Here is a 17,463-nt window from a genome sequence, read left to right as displayed (position 1 = left end):
TCAGGAAGGGAGCTGCGATTACTCCAAGAGGAAGCTCAAGAACGCCTCCTCAAAGCGGCCATCGAACGGGTTCCTTTCAAAGAACGGAACAAGGGAGTGTACTCAAACTACTTCCTGGTGCCAAAAGTGGACGAAAGCCGAAGACCCATCCTGGACCTAAGGTTCCTAAACAAATACGTAAAGACTCAAAAATTCAAAATGACCTCCCTACAAGAGGTCATCCCGCAGATAAAGGCCGGGGACTTCTTGTCCACCATAGACCTCAAAGATGCGTACCTGCACATCCCCATGAACAGGCAGCACAAGCACATGGTAAGATTCACAGTGAACAAGGATCACTACCAAGTCACAACCCTGGCTTTCGGTCTAAAGTCCGCACCAAGGGTGTTCACCAAATGCCTCGCGGCAGTGGCCGCACATCTGCGAAGGAAAGGGATACACGTGTACCCCTACCTCGACGACTGGCTCGTACAGGACATGCAAAGATCATGCAGAACAAGTCACAAGAACGCTAGCAAGCCTGGGATTCTCCATACACTGGGGAAATGCTCCATGGAACCAGAGCAAGTGAAAATCTTCCTGGGAGCCCAAATCTACACCGTCCAATGCAGGGTGTTACCCAGCTAAAAGAGAACACTCAGCCTTCTGAGGGAGAAACGTCACTACCAGAAGGGGCGAGCTCTGACAGTGAGGACTGAGCAAGATCTTGGGGATGATGGCGTCATGCATACACCTGGTCCCCAATGTACGCCTACAAATGAGACCACTCCAAGAGTGGCTGCAACAGCAATGGTCACAAGCTACAGGAAGTTGGGAGGATCTAGTGGTTGTAACGCACAGGGTGCAGGAAGAAATAAGGTGGTGGACCAAGGAAAGGATAACAGTAGAGAAACCTCTAACACCACCGGACCCAACAGTGACCATCACCACAGATGCATCCCAGAAGGGATGGGGCGCACACATGAACAAGTTCAGAGTGAGGTGTCTGTGGAGCCCTACAGATGCTGTCAGACACATCAATTACCTGGAACTGAAAACAGTGTTGGTAGCCCTCAAGGCCTTTCAGACACACCTGTACAGCCAGAAGGTGCTGATACAAACAGACAACACCACAACGATGTTTTACATAAACAGGGGGGAACTCAATCATTCCCTCTGTCAAGCTTGGCACAGGAAATCTGGAGATGGGCAATACCACTCAAAATAGACCTACTAGCCATACACCTGCCAGGGAAGGACAATGTGGAAGCGGATTGGCTCAGCAGGCAGACTTCAGCGTCCCACGAGTGGGAACTCAATATTCAAGAAACAGAGAGACTATTCAGGAGGTGGGGCACTCCGACAATAGACCTATTTGCAACACGCCGGAATGCAAAATGCCAATACTTTGCATCCAGGCAACCGGAGGCACCATCACAGGGGAATGCCCTATGGATAAGCTGGTCAAAAACATTTGCCTACGCTTTTCCCCCGATACCACTGATCCCCAGGGTTCTCAACAAATGCATGAAGAGCAACATGACGCTCATCCTTGTGGCACCACAATGGGCCAGGCAGACCTGGTATTCTCAGATAATGGAGATGGCGCAGGGGCCCCCCCACAAGTTCTCGAAAAGAAGAGACCTACTCTGCTTGACTCCCTTGCATCTTATGGCCTCTCGCAAAAAGTTACAGGTTCCACCCACTCCGCAGGGCATACCCTGGATGGAGTTTTTACTAACGACCCCAGGCTCTGTACTGGCTCCCCCCTCCCCCTTTCCTGGACGGACCACATGGCAGTCCCCCTCGACCTCACCTTCTGCCCCTCAACCTCTCCCCATGAGTCCACCAGTCACCAGGTTTCCAAAAGGAACTATAAGGGCCTGAATAACGAAGCGCTAGGTCCATTCATCGCCAATTTGAATGTTTCACCTACATCGGACATAGACATGGCCTCCCTTGAACTCTCTAGCTTCATTTCTAAAGCCATCGATACTCTGGCCCCGGCTAGACTTCACTATTCGGCCAGAAAGCATCCCTCGGCCCCCTGGTTTATCGACTCCCTCAGACTGCTTAGACAAGACTGTAGGAGGCAAGAAAGGCTCTGGAGGTCTCATGTGGACCCTAACGAAAGAACCAAACATAAGGACATGCTCAAAAGATATAAGGCTGCGGTTCTAGCAGAAAAAATGTCATACTTCACTAACCTCACGGCTACTCTCAAACCACCCAGAGAGCTATTTAAAATCGTGGATAACCTATCCATGACTCTCCTCCCTGACTCCATTGTCCCATCTCAAGAGCTGTGCAACCAGATTGCCACTTTTTTCACACCAAAATCAGAGATATATACACAGCTCTAGAAGAGTCTAACCGCAACTCTAATGATTCCCTTCCTCCGGCAATTCCCCCCCCCATAGGAACTAACGTCCCTGCCCCGCGACAGGCTGACAAATTTTCCCCCTTTGACTTTTGAGCTCCTCTGTCCCTTAAAAACCCTGAAGGAGTGTAAGGAGGTTCTGCTGCCCCCTTTTCTTGGCATCATGAATCAAGCAATCTCCAAGGGCGCTTTTCCAGCATCTTGGAAAATGGCCACTGTCAAGCCACTCCTGAAAAAACCCTCCTTAGATCCCACCATCTTAAAGAACCTCCGTCCGATATCCCTGCTTCCAGCCCCTGCCAAGCTACTCGAGGCCCATCTAAACTCCCATCTCCGCGCCTTCCTGGACAAGTTCTGCCTGCTAGATCCATCTCAGCATGGTTTCCGGAAGGCGCACAGCACGGAGACAGCCCTGACAGTGGTGGTAAACAACATTCGCGCTAAGGTCGACAGTGGTCAGACCACTTTTCTGATCCTGCTCGACCTTACAGCCGCATTCGACACCCTGTCCCCCTCTATTCTGATTGCTCGCCTTAGTGAGATGGGAGTAGAGGGGCCTGCCCGGAGTCTCCTGGCCTCGTTCCTTAGCCATCGCATGCAGATGGTCAAACTGGGTGACTTCCTCTCTCCCGCCAAGCCTGTGCAATGTGGGGTTCCGCAGGGCTCATCTTTGAGCCCCACTCTTTTTACATTTACGTGGCCCCCCCTTGCCAGGCTTGTAAGATCTTATCGACTGGAAGTGCTATCGTACGCCGATGACACCCAGATCATGGTCTCCCTCAACCAACCTGTGGAGACCGAGGCATCCAACTTCAGGAACTGCATGGAAGCTGTAGCAGGATGGATGACCAACAATTACCTCAAGTTAAATGGGGAAAAGACGGAGGTTCTCATCTTCGGAGGCAAGCATGAGATCTGGTGGCCATCTGCCCTTGGTGTGTGCCCCACGCCCTCCCTTGCAGTTTGCAATTCAGGAGTTATACTCGACACCTCACTCTCCCTCGATAAACAAGTAAGCAGAACCGTCTCCACCTGCTGCCGGATCCTAAGGATCCTACGCAAGCTGTCAAATTATCTTTCCCTGGACTCTAGAAAACAACTTGCAGTGGCCCTTCTCTCCTCACACCTAGATCACTGCAACGCACTTTATCTAGGCATAAACAAGAGACTGGCTCAGCGCCTGCAAGCTGTGCAGAACGCTGCAGCTAGGTTCGTCGTCAACGCTCCTAAAAGGTCTTCGGGTACAGCCATAAGAAAACATCTCCACTGGCTCCCGCTGCTATCCAGGATAGACTTTAAGGTTCTCTGTCTTACCCATTCGGCCCTCCACGAATCCGGTGCAGAGGACATTAGGTCTCTTGTATCTTTCTATACCCCTGGCAGAGCCTTGCGCTCTGCAAACAAGAACCTTCTGTCCACTCCCCGAACGAGGAAGGCTAGATGGGGAGGTAAGCCTTCTTTGCTCTTGCCCCGAAGCTCTGGAATCTCCTCCCTGACAATCTCAAGGGCCTTGCGCCTCCTGATCAATTCCGCAAAGCCTTAAAGACCTGGCTCTTCACCAAAGCATACCTCTAGTTTCCTCCCTGTGCTATGCCCTGCTTTCAGCTGTTCCATCTGATGCGCCTTGATGCCCTTGGGCAAAGTTGCGCAATACAAAACTTCATTCATTCATTCTCCATGGAAAACGGAGAAGTTCTACACCCAGAGCTGGAGAGCCTCAACCTCTCAGCCTGGCTCCTGAGGACTTAGAGTTCGCACATCTAAAATTACCTGAGAGCACCCTGAGGGTGCTGCGAGAGGCAAGAAGGCCCAGCACACGCAAGTGCTATGGAGAAAAATGGAAAAGATTCACTCAATGGTGTTGCAAGAAAAAACTCCATAGAAAACTGCCAGGGAATCTACGGTGCTAAGGTACCTCACGCACCTAATAAAAGCTAAGCTCATCCTCGCTGAGGGTACACCTGGCAGCGAATGTGGCGTACACAAGAGGAGAAACAGGGAGAAGCTTCTTCACATCTCAAGTCGTAAAAAGATTCCTGGAAGGGGCTAAAAGAATAGCGCCACCAAAGAGAATGCCGCCACCAGCCTGGAACCTGAATGTGGTACTGACGGAGCTCATGAAAGCACCTTTCAAACCCATCCACAAAGCATCACTGCAAATGCTAACAATGAAAACTGCTTTTCTGGTAGCAATCACCTCGCTACGAAGGGTGAGCGAACTGCAGGCACTCTCACTGCAGGAACCCTACATCCAGATACAGTGGCAGGGTCGTGATGAGAACAGACCCACACTTCATGCCAAAGGTGGTGTCAAGGTTCCACATGAATCAGAGTATTCAGATTCCTAGCTTCTTCCAAAACCCCACTACAAGCGCGGAGAGGTCGCTCCACACTCTAGACGCAAGAAGGGCTGTGATGCACTACATTGAAAGGACGAAGGGACACAGGAAGACAAAACAGTTCTTTGTATCATTCGCAAACAGTTACATGGGTAAACCAGTGACTAAAAACACCATAGCTCGATGGATCGCACAGACAATACAATTCTGCCACAAACAAGCAGGGCAGGAACTAACAGGAGGGGCACAGGCCCACTCGACCAGGAAGAAAGGAGCAACAATCGCCTTTCTGGCCAACACACCAATCCAGGACATATGCCTGGCGGCAACATGGGCTTCAGTGCACACGTTCACTAAGCACTACTGCGTGGATATACAGATGAACAAGGAAGCACAAGTAGGACAAAAGTTGCTTCAACATATATTCAACAACAAACGCTCATCTTCCACCCAACCGCCACAAAAGTAACGAAAACCGCTACAAAATCTATGCACAGCATAGTGAATCCAGAAAGATTCACGCTGCAAAACGAATAGTTTCTTACCTGTCGGTGTAGTTTTGCAGCTTGAAGATCTTTCTGGATTCACTAGCGAACCCACCCGCCTCCGCCAGAAAGATGAGGCTGGAGAAAAGAGTGGAAACAGATAGTAAAGAAAGCAAGTTGAAGCTTACAAGATACGTCAAAAGATACGTGAAAAGAATTACGTTGAAAAACGATTAACAAACATAGCCATGGATTCACTACAAACACAGAGAAGAAAAGAGACAGAAAAAAGAATCCGAAGGTGGCGCCCAAGGGTGGTAGCTTCCGCCGGAAGCACGCCGACGTCACCGAAGGTACACCAAATGTTGGGACGTCGACGCCCACCTGGGCTACGACAAAAAAAAAAAGAGAAAAAACACTACGATTCCGGACCCAACCACCAGATTGCAGGATATGCACAGCATAGTGAATCCAGAAAGATCTTCAAGCTGCAAAACTACACCGACAGGTAAGAAACTATTCGTTATTTCTAGTATGCAGGTGAGATGCTTCTAGTGCCAGCAACCTAAACTTGAGTGTTCTCTCCCCTCCCTCATGTATTTGAGAGATGTTTGTGTTTGACTATTCTCTGTGAATGTGATTGATGTATGAATATTTCCCTTGTTCATTTTATCTAGCAACCGAGTCCAACAATGAACAACAAAAGAACTTCAACATCTCAGTCAAGTCCTTCTGAATTTAAAAAGCAGAAAACAAGTGGCAGTACCCCAACTGCATCCCCAGTTGATATGGAAATTGATTCAGGTGTGTTACTTTTTTTCTTTTTCTTCTGTTGACATGTTTATGGACATGGGTAAATAATAGTGTTTAATCCTTCAGGTTCCCAGCAGTATCTACAGTTTGTTTTATAGTTCAAATCTTTTTTTTATTTTGTTAACGAGGTTAACGCATACTCCCACCTAAATCAGCTAGCAATGCAGTCTAAGGTAGGGAGGGGCAGAGGGGTAAATGTCAGTGATAACAGGAAACATTATGGGGAAGAACAAGAAATAAAACCTCCCATCACTCACCAACATGAAAGTTATGCTGAGGACAAAGAGGTAATCTATAGTCCTTCAGGCGTAGTTCCCCAACACACCGCTGCATGTTACTCCAAGACTATGAAGCTCAGTACTAGTAGATATTGGGGGCAAGAGAATACTCTAAATTAGTTAGCAAGAAAGTTCACACAAGGGCCCCACTGCTTCTTAAATTGTTGCTTTTGGCAACTGATGGAGGCGGAAATCTTCTCCATGCCCAAAAATGTCCCACAGTTTATGGCGCCAGTCGAAATGTTCTGGCACATAGTCCATACCCCAGTGGGCTGTGAGCAATGGCCTGGCTAGATGACCGGGGGAGATATGCGGGATATGGAGAGGAGGGGGAATGTGAGGGCATTGAGGAAGCCAATGTGGCTATAGCTAGGGAACCTGGGGAGGCCCATATCAAAGATACCATCTGTCTGCCAATACTGCATCCTAGTAAGGTTTGAGTTTAGGGCATTGCCATAGCAGGGGTGTCAGTGGCCCCACAGTTAAGCCAACAGGCAGGGGATGCCCTGGAGTTCCACCTAGCTAGGCGCTCAGGAGTATAATACCAATAAGTTGTTGTTTTAAGGATGGCTTCTTTGGTTGTCGCAGTAGTCATGGAGATTCGCTCTCTGCAGAGTAGATAGCTGTCCACCATTCCTTATCGGTCAGGGTACGCCCCAACTCCGATTCCCAGCGGCGCTGTGCTGCCAATCTGGCAGAAGAGGCCCCACCGCGCAACATTTTTCACAGTTCCTATGGCAGCCTTTTGTTATCTGGCTTAGTAATACGCGGGTAAGGCGTCTGGCAGCGTGCGGCATAATGGAGGGTTTGGAGACCTAGTGGTGAATGTATGTAATGCCAAAGTTGGTCAAAGGTCATCAAACCTCCAAATCACAGAAATCCCCAATTTGTTTACAGTTTGCTTCCTGCCATGCGAGAAACTAAACCCCTCGCTGTTTGCAGCCAGTGGGAAGTCTTGATTGCCAAACACTGGAGTAAGGTGGGGGGTTAGTGGGGATAGGGAGGTAGTGAGGCCTTGAGAGACAGCAACCCTACCACGTTCCCCTATAGTCGCCGGAAGCACTGGGGAGGAATAGACTCCCCATGGGCAAAAGTGTTTAAGCAACCAGCGGTCCTTCCAGATATGTAGTCCAGGAGTCGCCTATCTATGAAAATTCTATGTTTGTCGGAAATAGACCTGTGCCACTCCAGCAGATAACGCAGCTAGGCAGCAATATGGTAAGTGGTAAAGTGCAGTATGCCAAGGCCGCCATCCGCCTATGAGCGGTATGCTTGGTTCCAGGGGATGCAAGTTGTTTTACCGTCCTATATGAAGGACTCAATCATGTGTTGTAATTTAGTAGTAGGGGTGGATGTTGAGCCGGGAGGGTCTGCATGACAAGAGGATTTTGGGCAAAATAATTATTTTACTGCTACTAGGTGGAGCAGCCAAGATAGGCCCCCAGAGTGTCAGGTCTCAGGTTGGAGCTGGCTGCGGCTACTAACACTTAAGGTCTGCCGAGCTAGCTACTGATGTACACAGCAAAAGACCCAGGTAGGGGACAGGCAGGGGTGCCCAGGTAAGCGTGAACATACCTTTCAAGGTGAGGCGATCATTAGCTGGAGTGGGTAGGTTGAAGATCTGGGATTTCTGAACCATAATTTTGAAGCCTACGGCATTCCTATAAAGGCATTTGTTAAGAACTGAGGCAGAGGTTAAGGGGTCTGTTAGGAAGACCAGGACATTTATTGTCTGCAAAAAGTGCCAGTATGTGTTCTCACCCTACCATAGTGATCCCAGCGTTCTGCTGGTTCGCTCTAATTCTTAGGGCCCAGGGCTCCACATAGAGAGTTGTATGGGAGACCCAGAAAGATACTGACTTATGACGAGTTGAAATGTTAATATTCTTGAGGGGTGACCTCGTTCCATTCTGACTGAGGATCTGCGCTGACATCTCCCTGTGACGCTCTGCTCGAAGATGCATGCAAGCAGCCGGCCAGCTTTATTACCGCCAGTGTAGTACTTTGCTGCACTCTCATTAACTCTTATTCAGCTTTGTCATGGCCGCGGGCTTTTGGCTCTTTGCGGGCAATGGACAGTTGTTTCCATACTGAGCGGGCCCAAGTTTGCTTATGTCGGGATTCCAGAGCCTTCAAGTGGTGCTCAAGCTGGAAGCGTTTATCTCGCTGGAGGGCGTTAAAACGGTCAGAGATGGCAATGAAGGAGCCCCGGGGGACGGATTTGAGGGTCTCCCGCAGGAGGGAGGGAGAAACGTCGGGTGTATAATTGATCTGAAGGAAGAGGGTCATTTACTCCCGTGTCTCGGCCTGAACTAACTGGTGTTGAAGCATGGCATTATCTAGTCGCCGCAATTCTCTTTTGGGGTGAGAGGAAGGGAACGCGACGGTGACAGGGAAATGGTCCGAGAGAGCAGATTCTCCAATTGCGGCATTTTTCACATAGGGTGGTCGCGAGGAGGAGATCAAGAAATAATACTGTCGGGCATAGGACTGCTGCGTAGCCAAGTAGTGAGTGAAATTGTGGGAGGAGGGGTTCAAAGTTCTCTAGACACCGGTCAAGCTTCCCTCAGCAAGCCGTTGCAGTCCCTCAGCAGAGATAAACCGGTGTGCCCAGCCCTTTGGACCGAGCCGTCCAGGTTCAGGTGTAAAACTAGATTGTAGTCTCCCTCTATCAGGAGGTGAGCAGTGGACTACTCCACTACCAGAGCGAGTGCATGTTGCGGGAAAGTATGTTGGTGTTCATTGGGAGTGTATATTGCTACACCAACAAAGGTAATGCCTGCTTTCTGAATTTACGAAGCCAAAAGATATCCGTGGGTCTCACCGACTGTGCATAAAACTCGACTTGGGGAGCTGTTAGCCAGTAGGATTGCTACCCCTGCAGTTTTCTTGAAACTGAAGAAGTGAAACTGGCATGCAAAGACCTGAGGTGTGAGCAGTCCTTTTTTTAAGGAAGGGAGTTTCCTGGAGCATCGAAATGCATGCCCCTGAATTGGGGAACGTCCCCTGGTCACTGCTGTGTCCCCTATGGCGCTGTAAATGTTTCAATCCTTGTTTGTACTAAATAAATTAAATCATCCTTTTGTTTAATTCATTAGTTTTTATTCATTAGATTCTTATCATAATTTAAGTTGTTACTCACTCTTTTTTTCAAATCCTTTTCTTGTTCAAATGCATGTTAATAAATAATCCAATGCATTTCGGCTATTGCAGGCCTTCATCAGGGAACAATTGTCTAAAAATAAATGTATGTTTTTAATACTCGAGGATACATAAGATTTGTTGCTCAAACGATAATAATCTAATATATGATGTGAATTACTCCAGTATTGGAGCTTTCATAGATTGACATGCCTGAATCATTCCCCGTCGTCGAGACGGGAGTCTCCGGTATATAAAAAAGCAATGCTTAGCAGTATAGCAAACTGAAAGAGGTCTATTACACTTGTTATGTAAAAAAGGACCAAACTTTTCCCTGAACCAATCTGAGCTCCTCACAATCTAGAACCCTCCTGAGAGAACCTTTTGCCCCTCAGATTTTCTACCGCACGTTGTGCTAGGGAGTCTCCTTTGAGTTCTGCTCAAACTCTTCAATTCTACTCCTTTTGACTGGGTTTTGAGGTTCTCTCTTTTTCCAGTTTTGCTTATTTGAAGTTCCTTATTCTTCTACCATGGCTGACAAGGAGAAAAAAAGATTATTTAGAGCTTGTGCCACCTGCTCTAAAAAAATACTTTATACAGATGACCCTCATAAGGACTGCATATACTGCCTCTATCCAGACCAACAGGCAAAGGATTGTAAGGTATGTCGAACCTTATCAAATAAAACCTTGAGGGATCGTGAGGGAAGACTCTACTTTGGCTGCAGAAGCTTAAAGCCAGGACTGAGATCCTCTCAAGTGATAGTGAGGAGGAGTCCTCTTCGTCAAGGAGATCTCAAAAAAGGAGCAGATCTCCTCAGGCTCATAACTCAGGTGAGAGTCTTGAGAAGGCCCCTAAAAAGACCACTCCGGGTCTTCAGGGCGCACTCCCTCAAAATCTCCTTCAGGCAAAGCTAAGGAGAAGGGTCATGCTTCAGAGGTGAAACAAGTAAAGAAAACTACCTCAGAACCTTCAAAATCTCCTCCCAAGGTCAAGATTACTATCAAAAAGCCATCCTCTACACCTTCTGAGGAGAGGGAGAAAGGAGCTACACCGTCGACGAGGAAAATTACATCATGGACGACGAAAGCGGCATAGTCGACGAAGCATGAGGTAAAGGCTGTTTCTAAGACGCCGTCGACGACAGTGTCGATGACTAGCTCGACGTCGACGACCTTGGCTACATCAACATCGTCGACTGGATCGTCGACGAAGGCAACAACCACGGGAGCGTCGACGGTGACTTCAACGTCGCCGATAGCGTCGACGACTATGTCGAAGACACGCTCGTCAATGAGGGAAAAACCCCCAGAAAAGAGGGTTTTGGCCTGGAAAAAACAATAACACCAGAGATTACATCTTCAAGTAAGGTGTCTCCATTGGTTCCTTCTCACCTTCGAGGAGAAGAGGACTCAGAGGAAGAAGATGGTGGTCCTTTCGGATATGCTAGTAGCCAATCGCAGTTAAGGGTGAAATACCAGGAAGAAGACTCGAAAGGAGAGTATGGGGGATTTCAAGATCATCCCCAACAGCAACAATACCACCAGGAGCATCACGAGGAGATGACAAGTGTACCATCTTCTTTATTGAAAGATCTACAAGTCATGTTAGAAGATTATAGAAGAAGATATCCGGTGTCTCAGGCCTCTAAGGAATTCCCGAGGTTACGCCTCGACCACGCTCTGTACCGGGTACACCAGTACGAAGGAGGGAGATATTGCCGGAGCCTCTTCCTTAATCTCCACCACCAAGATCTCAGCAGGATCCAGATACCACGGATGATGACCATGAAGATGGCGAGATTACGGACCCTAGCAGAGAGTGGGACGATTATCTCATTCCATCACCTTCGACTCCTACACCGAAACCAGTGGATTCTCCACCAGAAGACAGTGGTGGTTTTCATAACTTGATGGAAAGGGCCACTAAGAGATTAGTACTTACCATGGTGGAGGATAAAGCTGAATGTTTCTTATGACTTTAGAGAACCCTTTCGAACATCTGTTCGGTCCTTACCTATTGTAAGTCATATTTGGGAGGAAGGCCTAAAGGTTATGTAAATGCCAGCTACAGTGACTCCGGTGCTCGCCAGACTGGACAAAAAAAATAAAGCGCCTGCAGATGCTGAAGCGTGTCTTTTGGGTCACCCCAACCGGACTCCGTTATTACGCAGGTGGCGCAACAGAAATCGAGATCTGTCAGCTCCAATTACGGCACCACCAGACAGAGAAGGTAGGAGACTGGACAACGCAGGAAAGAGATTTTCCTCAATGTCGGCTCTACTGGTAAAAGCTGCAAATGCCCTCGCTATTCTGGGGAGATATGACAGGCAAATGTGGTGCGACCTTTCTCCATATATTGACCGTGTACCAGAGCGAGAAGAAGCCATAAAAATTCTTCTGGAGGGTGAAAGGACTATGGCAGAAGTCATAGATTGCGATATGGATATAGCGACTACGGCATTTAGGTCTCTGGGAGGAGCAGCAGTTCTGCGCAGATAAGGGTGGTTAAGAGCGACGGCTTTTAGACCGGAGGTCCAGAATAAGATCTTAGACCTTCCGTTCAACGGTGAAGATTTATTTGGCAAGCATGTTGATGACACACTACAGAGTATCAAGAAGGATACTGATACTGCTAAAGTATTAGGAACTCTGCAATACAGGAAGGTTCCTTTTCGAGAATCAAAGGGTAGGGGGCAAGCATGTTAGAGGAGTATATCAGCAAGGGAGATATTCCTCTTACTCCACCTCATCTCAGCCCTACCATCAGCAGTATACACAGCGACAATCAGGAGGTAATACAAAATCGACTCCGAGAGGCAAAGGAGGTAGTCAGGGGAAAGACAACACCCGACGACAATGACAACCTTTTTTTTTTTTTTTTTTGAAAACCTTTATTGGTCATAAACACATGGAATACAGCTCAGTGCCTACAACCCACATTCCTGGGCCGGCTTTCACAGTGTCGCGAAAAAGGATGGACATGCAGTCCTAGTAACGTTATGGGATGCACACAGCAAGCCGCCTACAACCCATCCGGGCCGGCCGCGTTAGTATGAAACATGGGTCATATAGGAAATTGCAGGAAATCATCATGATTACACTGTGAGTCTTGAGCAGCAAAGCAATGAGGTTACTTTTTACATTTAAAACAACTGAACAACTTAACATTTCCATTTCCTTCCCCCAGCGATTTCTCCATACCGGAGCAGTGGAATGATGGAGCTTAGTCGCGCGGGGGGCGCAGGGTCGAAGTCACTATCCAGCATCGGATGCCAGGCAATGCTGGTCGTGTCATTACTACTGCAATAATGGTGACTCAACCCCGGGGAAGGTAGTTTGCTCGCTTGCCATGTAGAGAGTGCGATATTGTGTCGTGCTATGGATGTGTTGCAATGGATGATTGTCTGAATGAGAAGATCCGTTCCGAACCAAGTCCGAATAATACAAGAGGTGAGAGGGGGAGGGGGGGACGTTCGTCACCCCGCAATCCCGTCACCTCACGTTCCGTATGTTAAGTACCAGGGGGGGCGTATCAGTATGTGCTGCGTGTGTTCACATACGCAGGTCCCAAAGTAAGCCATGTCCAGCAGGGGGTAGCATACGTTGGAGGCGCGTGTTGGGGTAATGCCAATGAAAGCGTGTGGATGGGCATAGCCCCCGTGTGTGAACGGAGCGGTCATCGCTGCAGTCCACCCCTCAATTATCCCCCTCCACAGAATGCTCATCATTGTGTAAGTGAAGTAGGTACGAAGTAAGAGGGCCCCATAGATCTTTGGGTCGTGATTTAGGTGGTAAGAGGTCAGCATAGTTGTGTAACTGTTCTTGCCAGGTAGCCATGCAACTCAACCAGTCCTTAAATTTAGGTGCCCGCCCTCTGCCCCATCTGCATGCCACCTGACGTTTGGCCAGAAGGAGGCTCAGTGCAAAAAATTTGCGGTTCGTCTTAACAGCAGGGTGAGCTAGTCCGAGCAGCGCTATCTTAGGACAAGGGTCTATGGATAGTCCGAGCATTTCCGAGAGAGCGTCAAACACTTCCACCCAGTACGTGGCGACTGCTTGGCATCCCCATGCTAGGTGTATAAAATCTGCCCCCGGGATGCCACAACGGAGACATCTATCGTCGTCCTTGAGGCCCAGGCGGTGCAATTTTGCCGGTGTGAAATAGAGCCGGTGCAAGAATTTATAATGGATCAGTCGGAGACGTGTGTTTCCGGTTACAGCATGTGTGTGAGAGCAGCTCGTCTCCCACTGCTCGTCTGATATGGGTTCGGGTAGGTCAGCGTCCCAGTCTTGCCGGGCCCTAAAGGAGGGGGGCAATGGAGCCACCTGGACGTGTTTGTACAACATGGAGACTACATGTTTCGGGACCGTGGCCTGGAGCAGGGAGTGCAGAGGCGCCATGATTTCTGGTTCGTCCGGGAAATTGGGCGTGACGGATTTTATGTTTTGTCGGAGGCGGACATAGAGGAAAGTATCCATCATCGTGGGGGTGTTGTCCCCAAAAATCTGCACAGCTGTGCGGAAGGCGCCCTGCAGGTAAAGATCTCCCCATGTGTTTATAGCGTATTTGGCAAGGAATTTACGTCCCAATTCTTCTCGGGCGATACTCACCCTGGGGTCATTAGCCACCGCCATTAGAGGCGAGTAGGCGAATAGTACTCCCATATGCCCTGCAATGCGCTTCCAGGCTCTGACAGTACAGTCCACCGTAGACGGGTCTCTGTCGGTCATACTGACCATAGTATAGAGATACCCAGAGGGTTTTTCTGGTCTCATATAACCCTCCTCAACCGCCAGGTGGGCCATAAATGGAGGGGGATGGAACCAGTACGCCGCAAAATGGCCCTGGGCACAATCGTAATATTTTCGGAAGTCCGGGACTTCAAACCCTCCCTGGTGGTATGGTAACATCAGGGTTTTCAAACTAAGTCTAGCTTGTTTGCCTCCCCAGATCAGTCGCGAGAGCTGGGAGTCGAGGGCCCTAAAAAAGCAAGACCCCGGGCTATAGGGAATATTCGTAAAAAGATACAATAGTTTGGGGAGGACCACCATCTTAATAAGTGATATGCGGCCCGCCATGGATAGAGGAAGATGCAGCCACCGTGTAACGCTGTCTGACAGTTTGTCCAGGACCGTCCCATAGTTAGCTCGGATAAGGTCCTCTCTATTCCTGGTGATTTTGATTCCTAGATATTTTATTTCATCGGATTCCCACACCAGGGGGTAGTCAAGGGGAAATTCCACGGTCTTGTCTGTCAAGGGGAACATAGCAGATTTCGCCCAGTTAATCTGTATCCCCGCTATAGCCCCAAATTTAGTAATCTCGCGCAATAAGGGATTCAGGTTATCTCGTGGATTGTCTACGTATAGGGTCATGTCATCAGCGTATAGTGCAATCAGGAGCTGCCGTTCCGGGTAGACTAGTGCACGATGTTTGTGATGTTGTCGAAGCTTCGCGGCTAGGGGTTCGATGGCGATAGCGAAGAGGATCGGGGACAGAGGGCAGCCCTGTCGGGTACCCCGATAGATCTCAAACGGAGCAGAGCGCGCACCGTTGAGTAGCACCGTAGCTTGGGGTTTATAGTATAACAGCCGAATCCAGTCAAGAAAATTAAAGGGGACTCCCATCCTCTCGAGCAGTGTAAGAAGGTAGTCCCACTCCAGGGAATCGAACGCCTTCGTAGCGTCCAGGAAAATGGCAGCAGCCTCGCACCTGGGGTTAATATCTTGCAGCACTGCTTGTAAGGTACGCAAATTATGGGACGTGGCACGGTTCGGAACGAACCCCGCCTGATCTGGAAGGACGAGTCTTTCCATAAGGAGGTTAAGACGTGTAGCGCGAACTTTAGCTAAGATCTTGCTGTCCGTATTCAATAGCGAGAGGGGCCTGAAGGAATCACAATATTCGGGTGGTTTACCTGGTTTCAGCAGCGACGTTAAGGCTTCCCGCATCGTGAGGGGGAGTGAGCCTTCTTCCAATGCCGCATAAAAGACCTGTTTCAGTATGGGTGCTAGTACATGTAGAAAGGATTTATAAAAATCTATCGGAAGGCCGTCCGACCCCGGTGCTTTCCCTGACTTCATGGACATGATGGCATCCTTGATCTCATCAAGTTCGAGCTCATGATGAAGGAATTTTTGCTGGGACGGTCCCAGCCAGGCAATAGCAGTGTCCTCTAGATATTCCTGCAAATTGAGCGTGTCATTCCTATGTGAGGTGTAAAGCGAGGTGTAGTGTTCAGTTAACACTTGGAGCTGTGTCACGGTATCGTGGTGCGGTGTGCCATGTTTGTCCAATAGAGTCGGGACATAATTTTGATATCGAGGGGTTCTGACTGCATTGGCCAGCGCCTTGCCAGGTCTGTCTCCCTCACCATATATCCGAGCATTAAAGGGCTTACCCAGAAATTTGCCTTCCCTATCCGCCGCTTCTGAGTATTCGTTCAGTTTGTCCCTGATCTGAGCATGTATTGCGCCGTCCCAGTCTCCATTCGCCATTTCTCGCTCCAGCTGCCGGAGCTCCAATTCAAGCTTGTGTATGTCTGTTCGCAGCGCCTTGAGAACTCCCCCCCCCTTTGGCGATACAGCTCCCCCTCATTGTCACTTTAAAGGCCTCCCAAACTGTAGTGAGACTAGAAACTGAATTAATATTCCGTTCAAAGAATTCTGTGATTTCCTGCTCCAATTCAGCATTGAAGGCAGTGTCAGTCAGGTGTGCGGGATTTAGGCGCCAGTTCAGGAAAGGGGGAGTTGTAAGGGGAATGGTTAGGGAGAGAAGAACCGGGGAGTGGTCCGAATATGTGCGCGCCAGGTGACTCGCTTTGGTTAACCATGGGGATAGACCTGCTGAGACAAATATATAATCCAGGCGGGCCCATGTGGAGTGGAATGCAGAGCAATGGGTACCCTGTTTGGTGGTGGGATGCATATGTCGCCACGCATCCACCAGGCGGTGCTCCTTCAGTATTCCTATTAGTGATCTCTGAGTATTAGTATAATGAGAGGCATGTGGGTGCGATCTATCCTGTGTGGGTATGAGGGCCGTGTTGAAATCACCCCCCAGTACCACGTGATCTATCCCCAAAGCCTGTATTTTCCCCCATAGGGTGAGAAGAGCATCAGGGTCATCCGTGTTAGGACCATAATAACATGCAAACAGTATTGTGTGTGAGTGTAATTTCCCCCATAGCATACAGTAGCGCCCCTCAGCATCAACCTCAGTCCCAGCTGGAGTGAAATGTATTCCTCGTTTCACCAGTATGACCACCCCTCTAGCGTAATTAGAATAGGAGGAGAACACCCTGCTCACAGCCCATGTAGAAGCGAATGGAGGGGAACCGCTAGGCATCAGATGAGTTTCTTGCAGCATAGCTACAGATATCCCGTGTCTGTCAAGATACCCCAGTATTTGCCTCTTTTTCTTTGGGTTGTTCAGCCCCCGTATATTCCAGGAGGCTACTCGGAACTGCGAAGCGGACAGTGGTTCAGCTACGTCTCCCATATTTCTAACGGAAAAAATGAGCGCCAATCATCCACAACATCCATGCACAAATAACAAATGGCAGCAAGTATAGGAATCGAAACCCAACTACCCTCTCGGTATGCCCAACTGCTAATGTGGACAACAAACATTTCTGTCCTGCAGGTGATATGTCGGAACATTCCCCCACCCACTCCGGCAACCCCAACTCGCCGGGCATCCTGAACCCACCCAATCCCCATTATCCCTCCCACTCCCCAACTTAAAAACCCTAGAAATGTCACGTATCCCTCCATTCTACCACAAGAAGGGGGGGTTTGGGGCTCGCCCATTGGGGTACCGCACTAGGGGCACCAAACCTGCCATCCACCTCCCTACTCGCACCCACTTGGAACCAGGCAAAGACCCGGTCTCTCAGCGTGGGACGGAGGTGGGCGATCGAGCCTGCCAAATATGTATACCAAGTCAAGCAACATTATCGATTTGTATCTCACCGTGGTGTAGGCTTCTAGTCCGTCACCACTTCTTGTCCACGGAGCGGTCACTGTGAATATGGACTATTCCTG

At 49.1% G+C, this 17,463-nt stretch overlaps 1 protein-coding gene across 2 annotated transcripts in view; it reads left to right on the top strand.

Annotated features, from left to right (window-relative positions):
- The window catches only part of ZCCHC8 (zinc finger CCHC-type containing 8), a 309,991-nt gene that overhangs the window by 231,510 nt on the left and 61,018 nt on the right, over nt 1-17,463 (top strand). For both annotated transcript variants that reach the window (XM_078667571.1, XM_078667572.1), the window contains exon 13: nt 5,861-5,987. In XM_078667571.1, the coding sequence (XP_078523697.1) occupies nt 5,861-5,987 (127 nt within the window). The remainder of the gene's footprint in view (nt 1-5,860; nt 5,988-17,463) is intronic.

This window comes from Lissotriton helveticus, chromosome 11 (assembly GCF_964261635.1).
Source record: "Lissotriton helveticus chromosome 11, aLisHel1.1, whole genome shotgun sequence".
NCBI lineage: Eukaryota > Metazoa > Chordata > Amphibia > Caudata > Salamandridae > Lissotriton > Lissotriton helveticus.
This window is presented reverse-complemented; position numbering and strand designations above follow the sequence as displayed.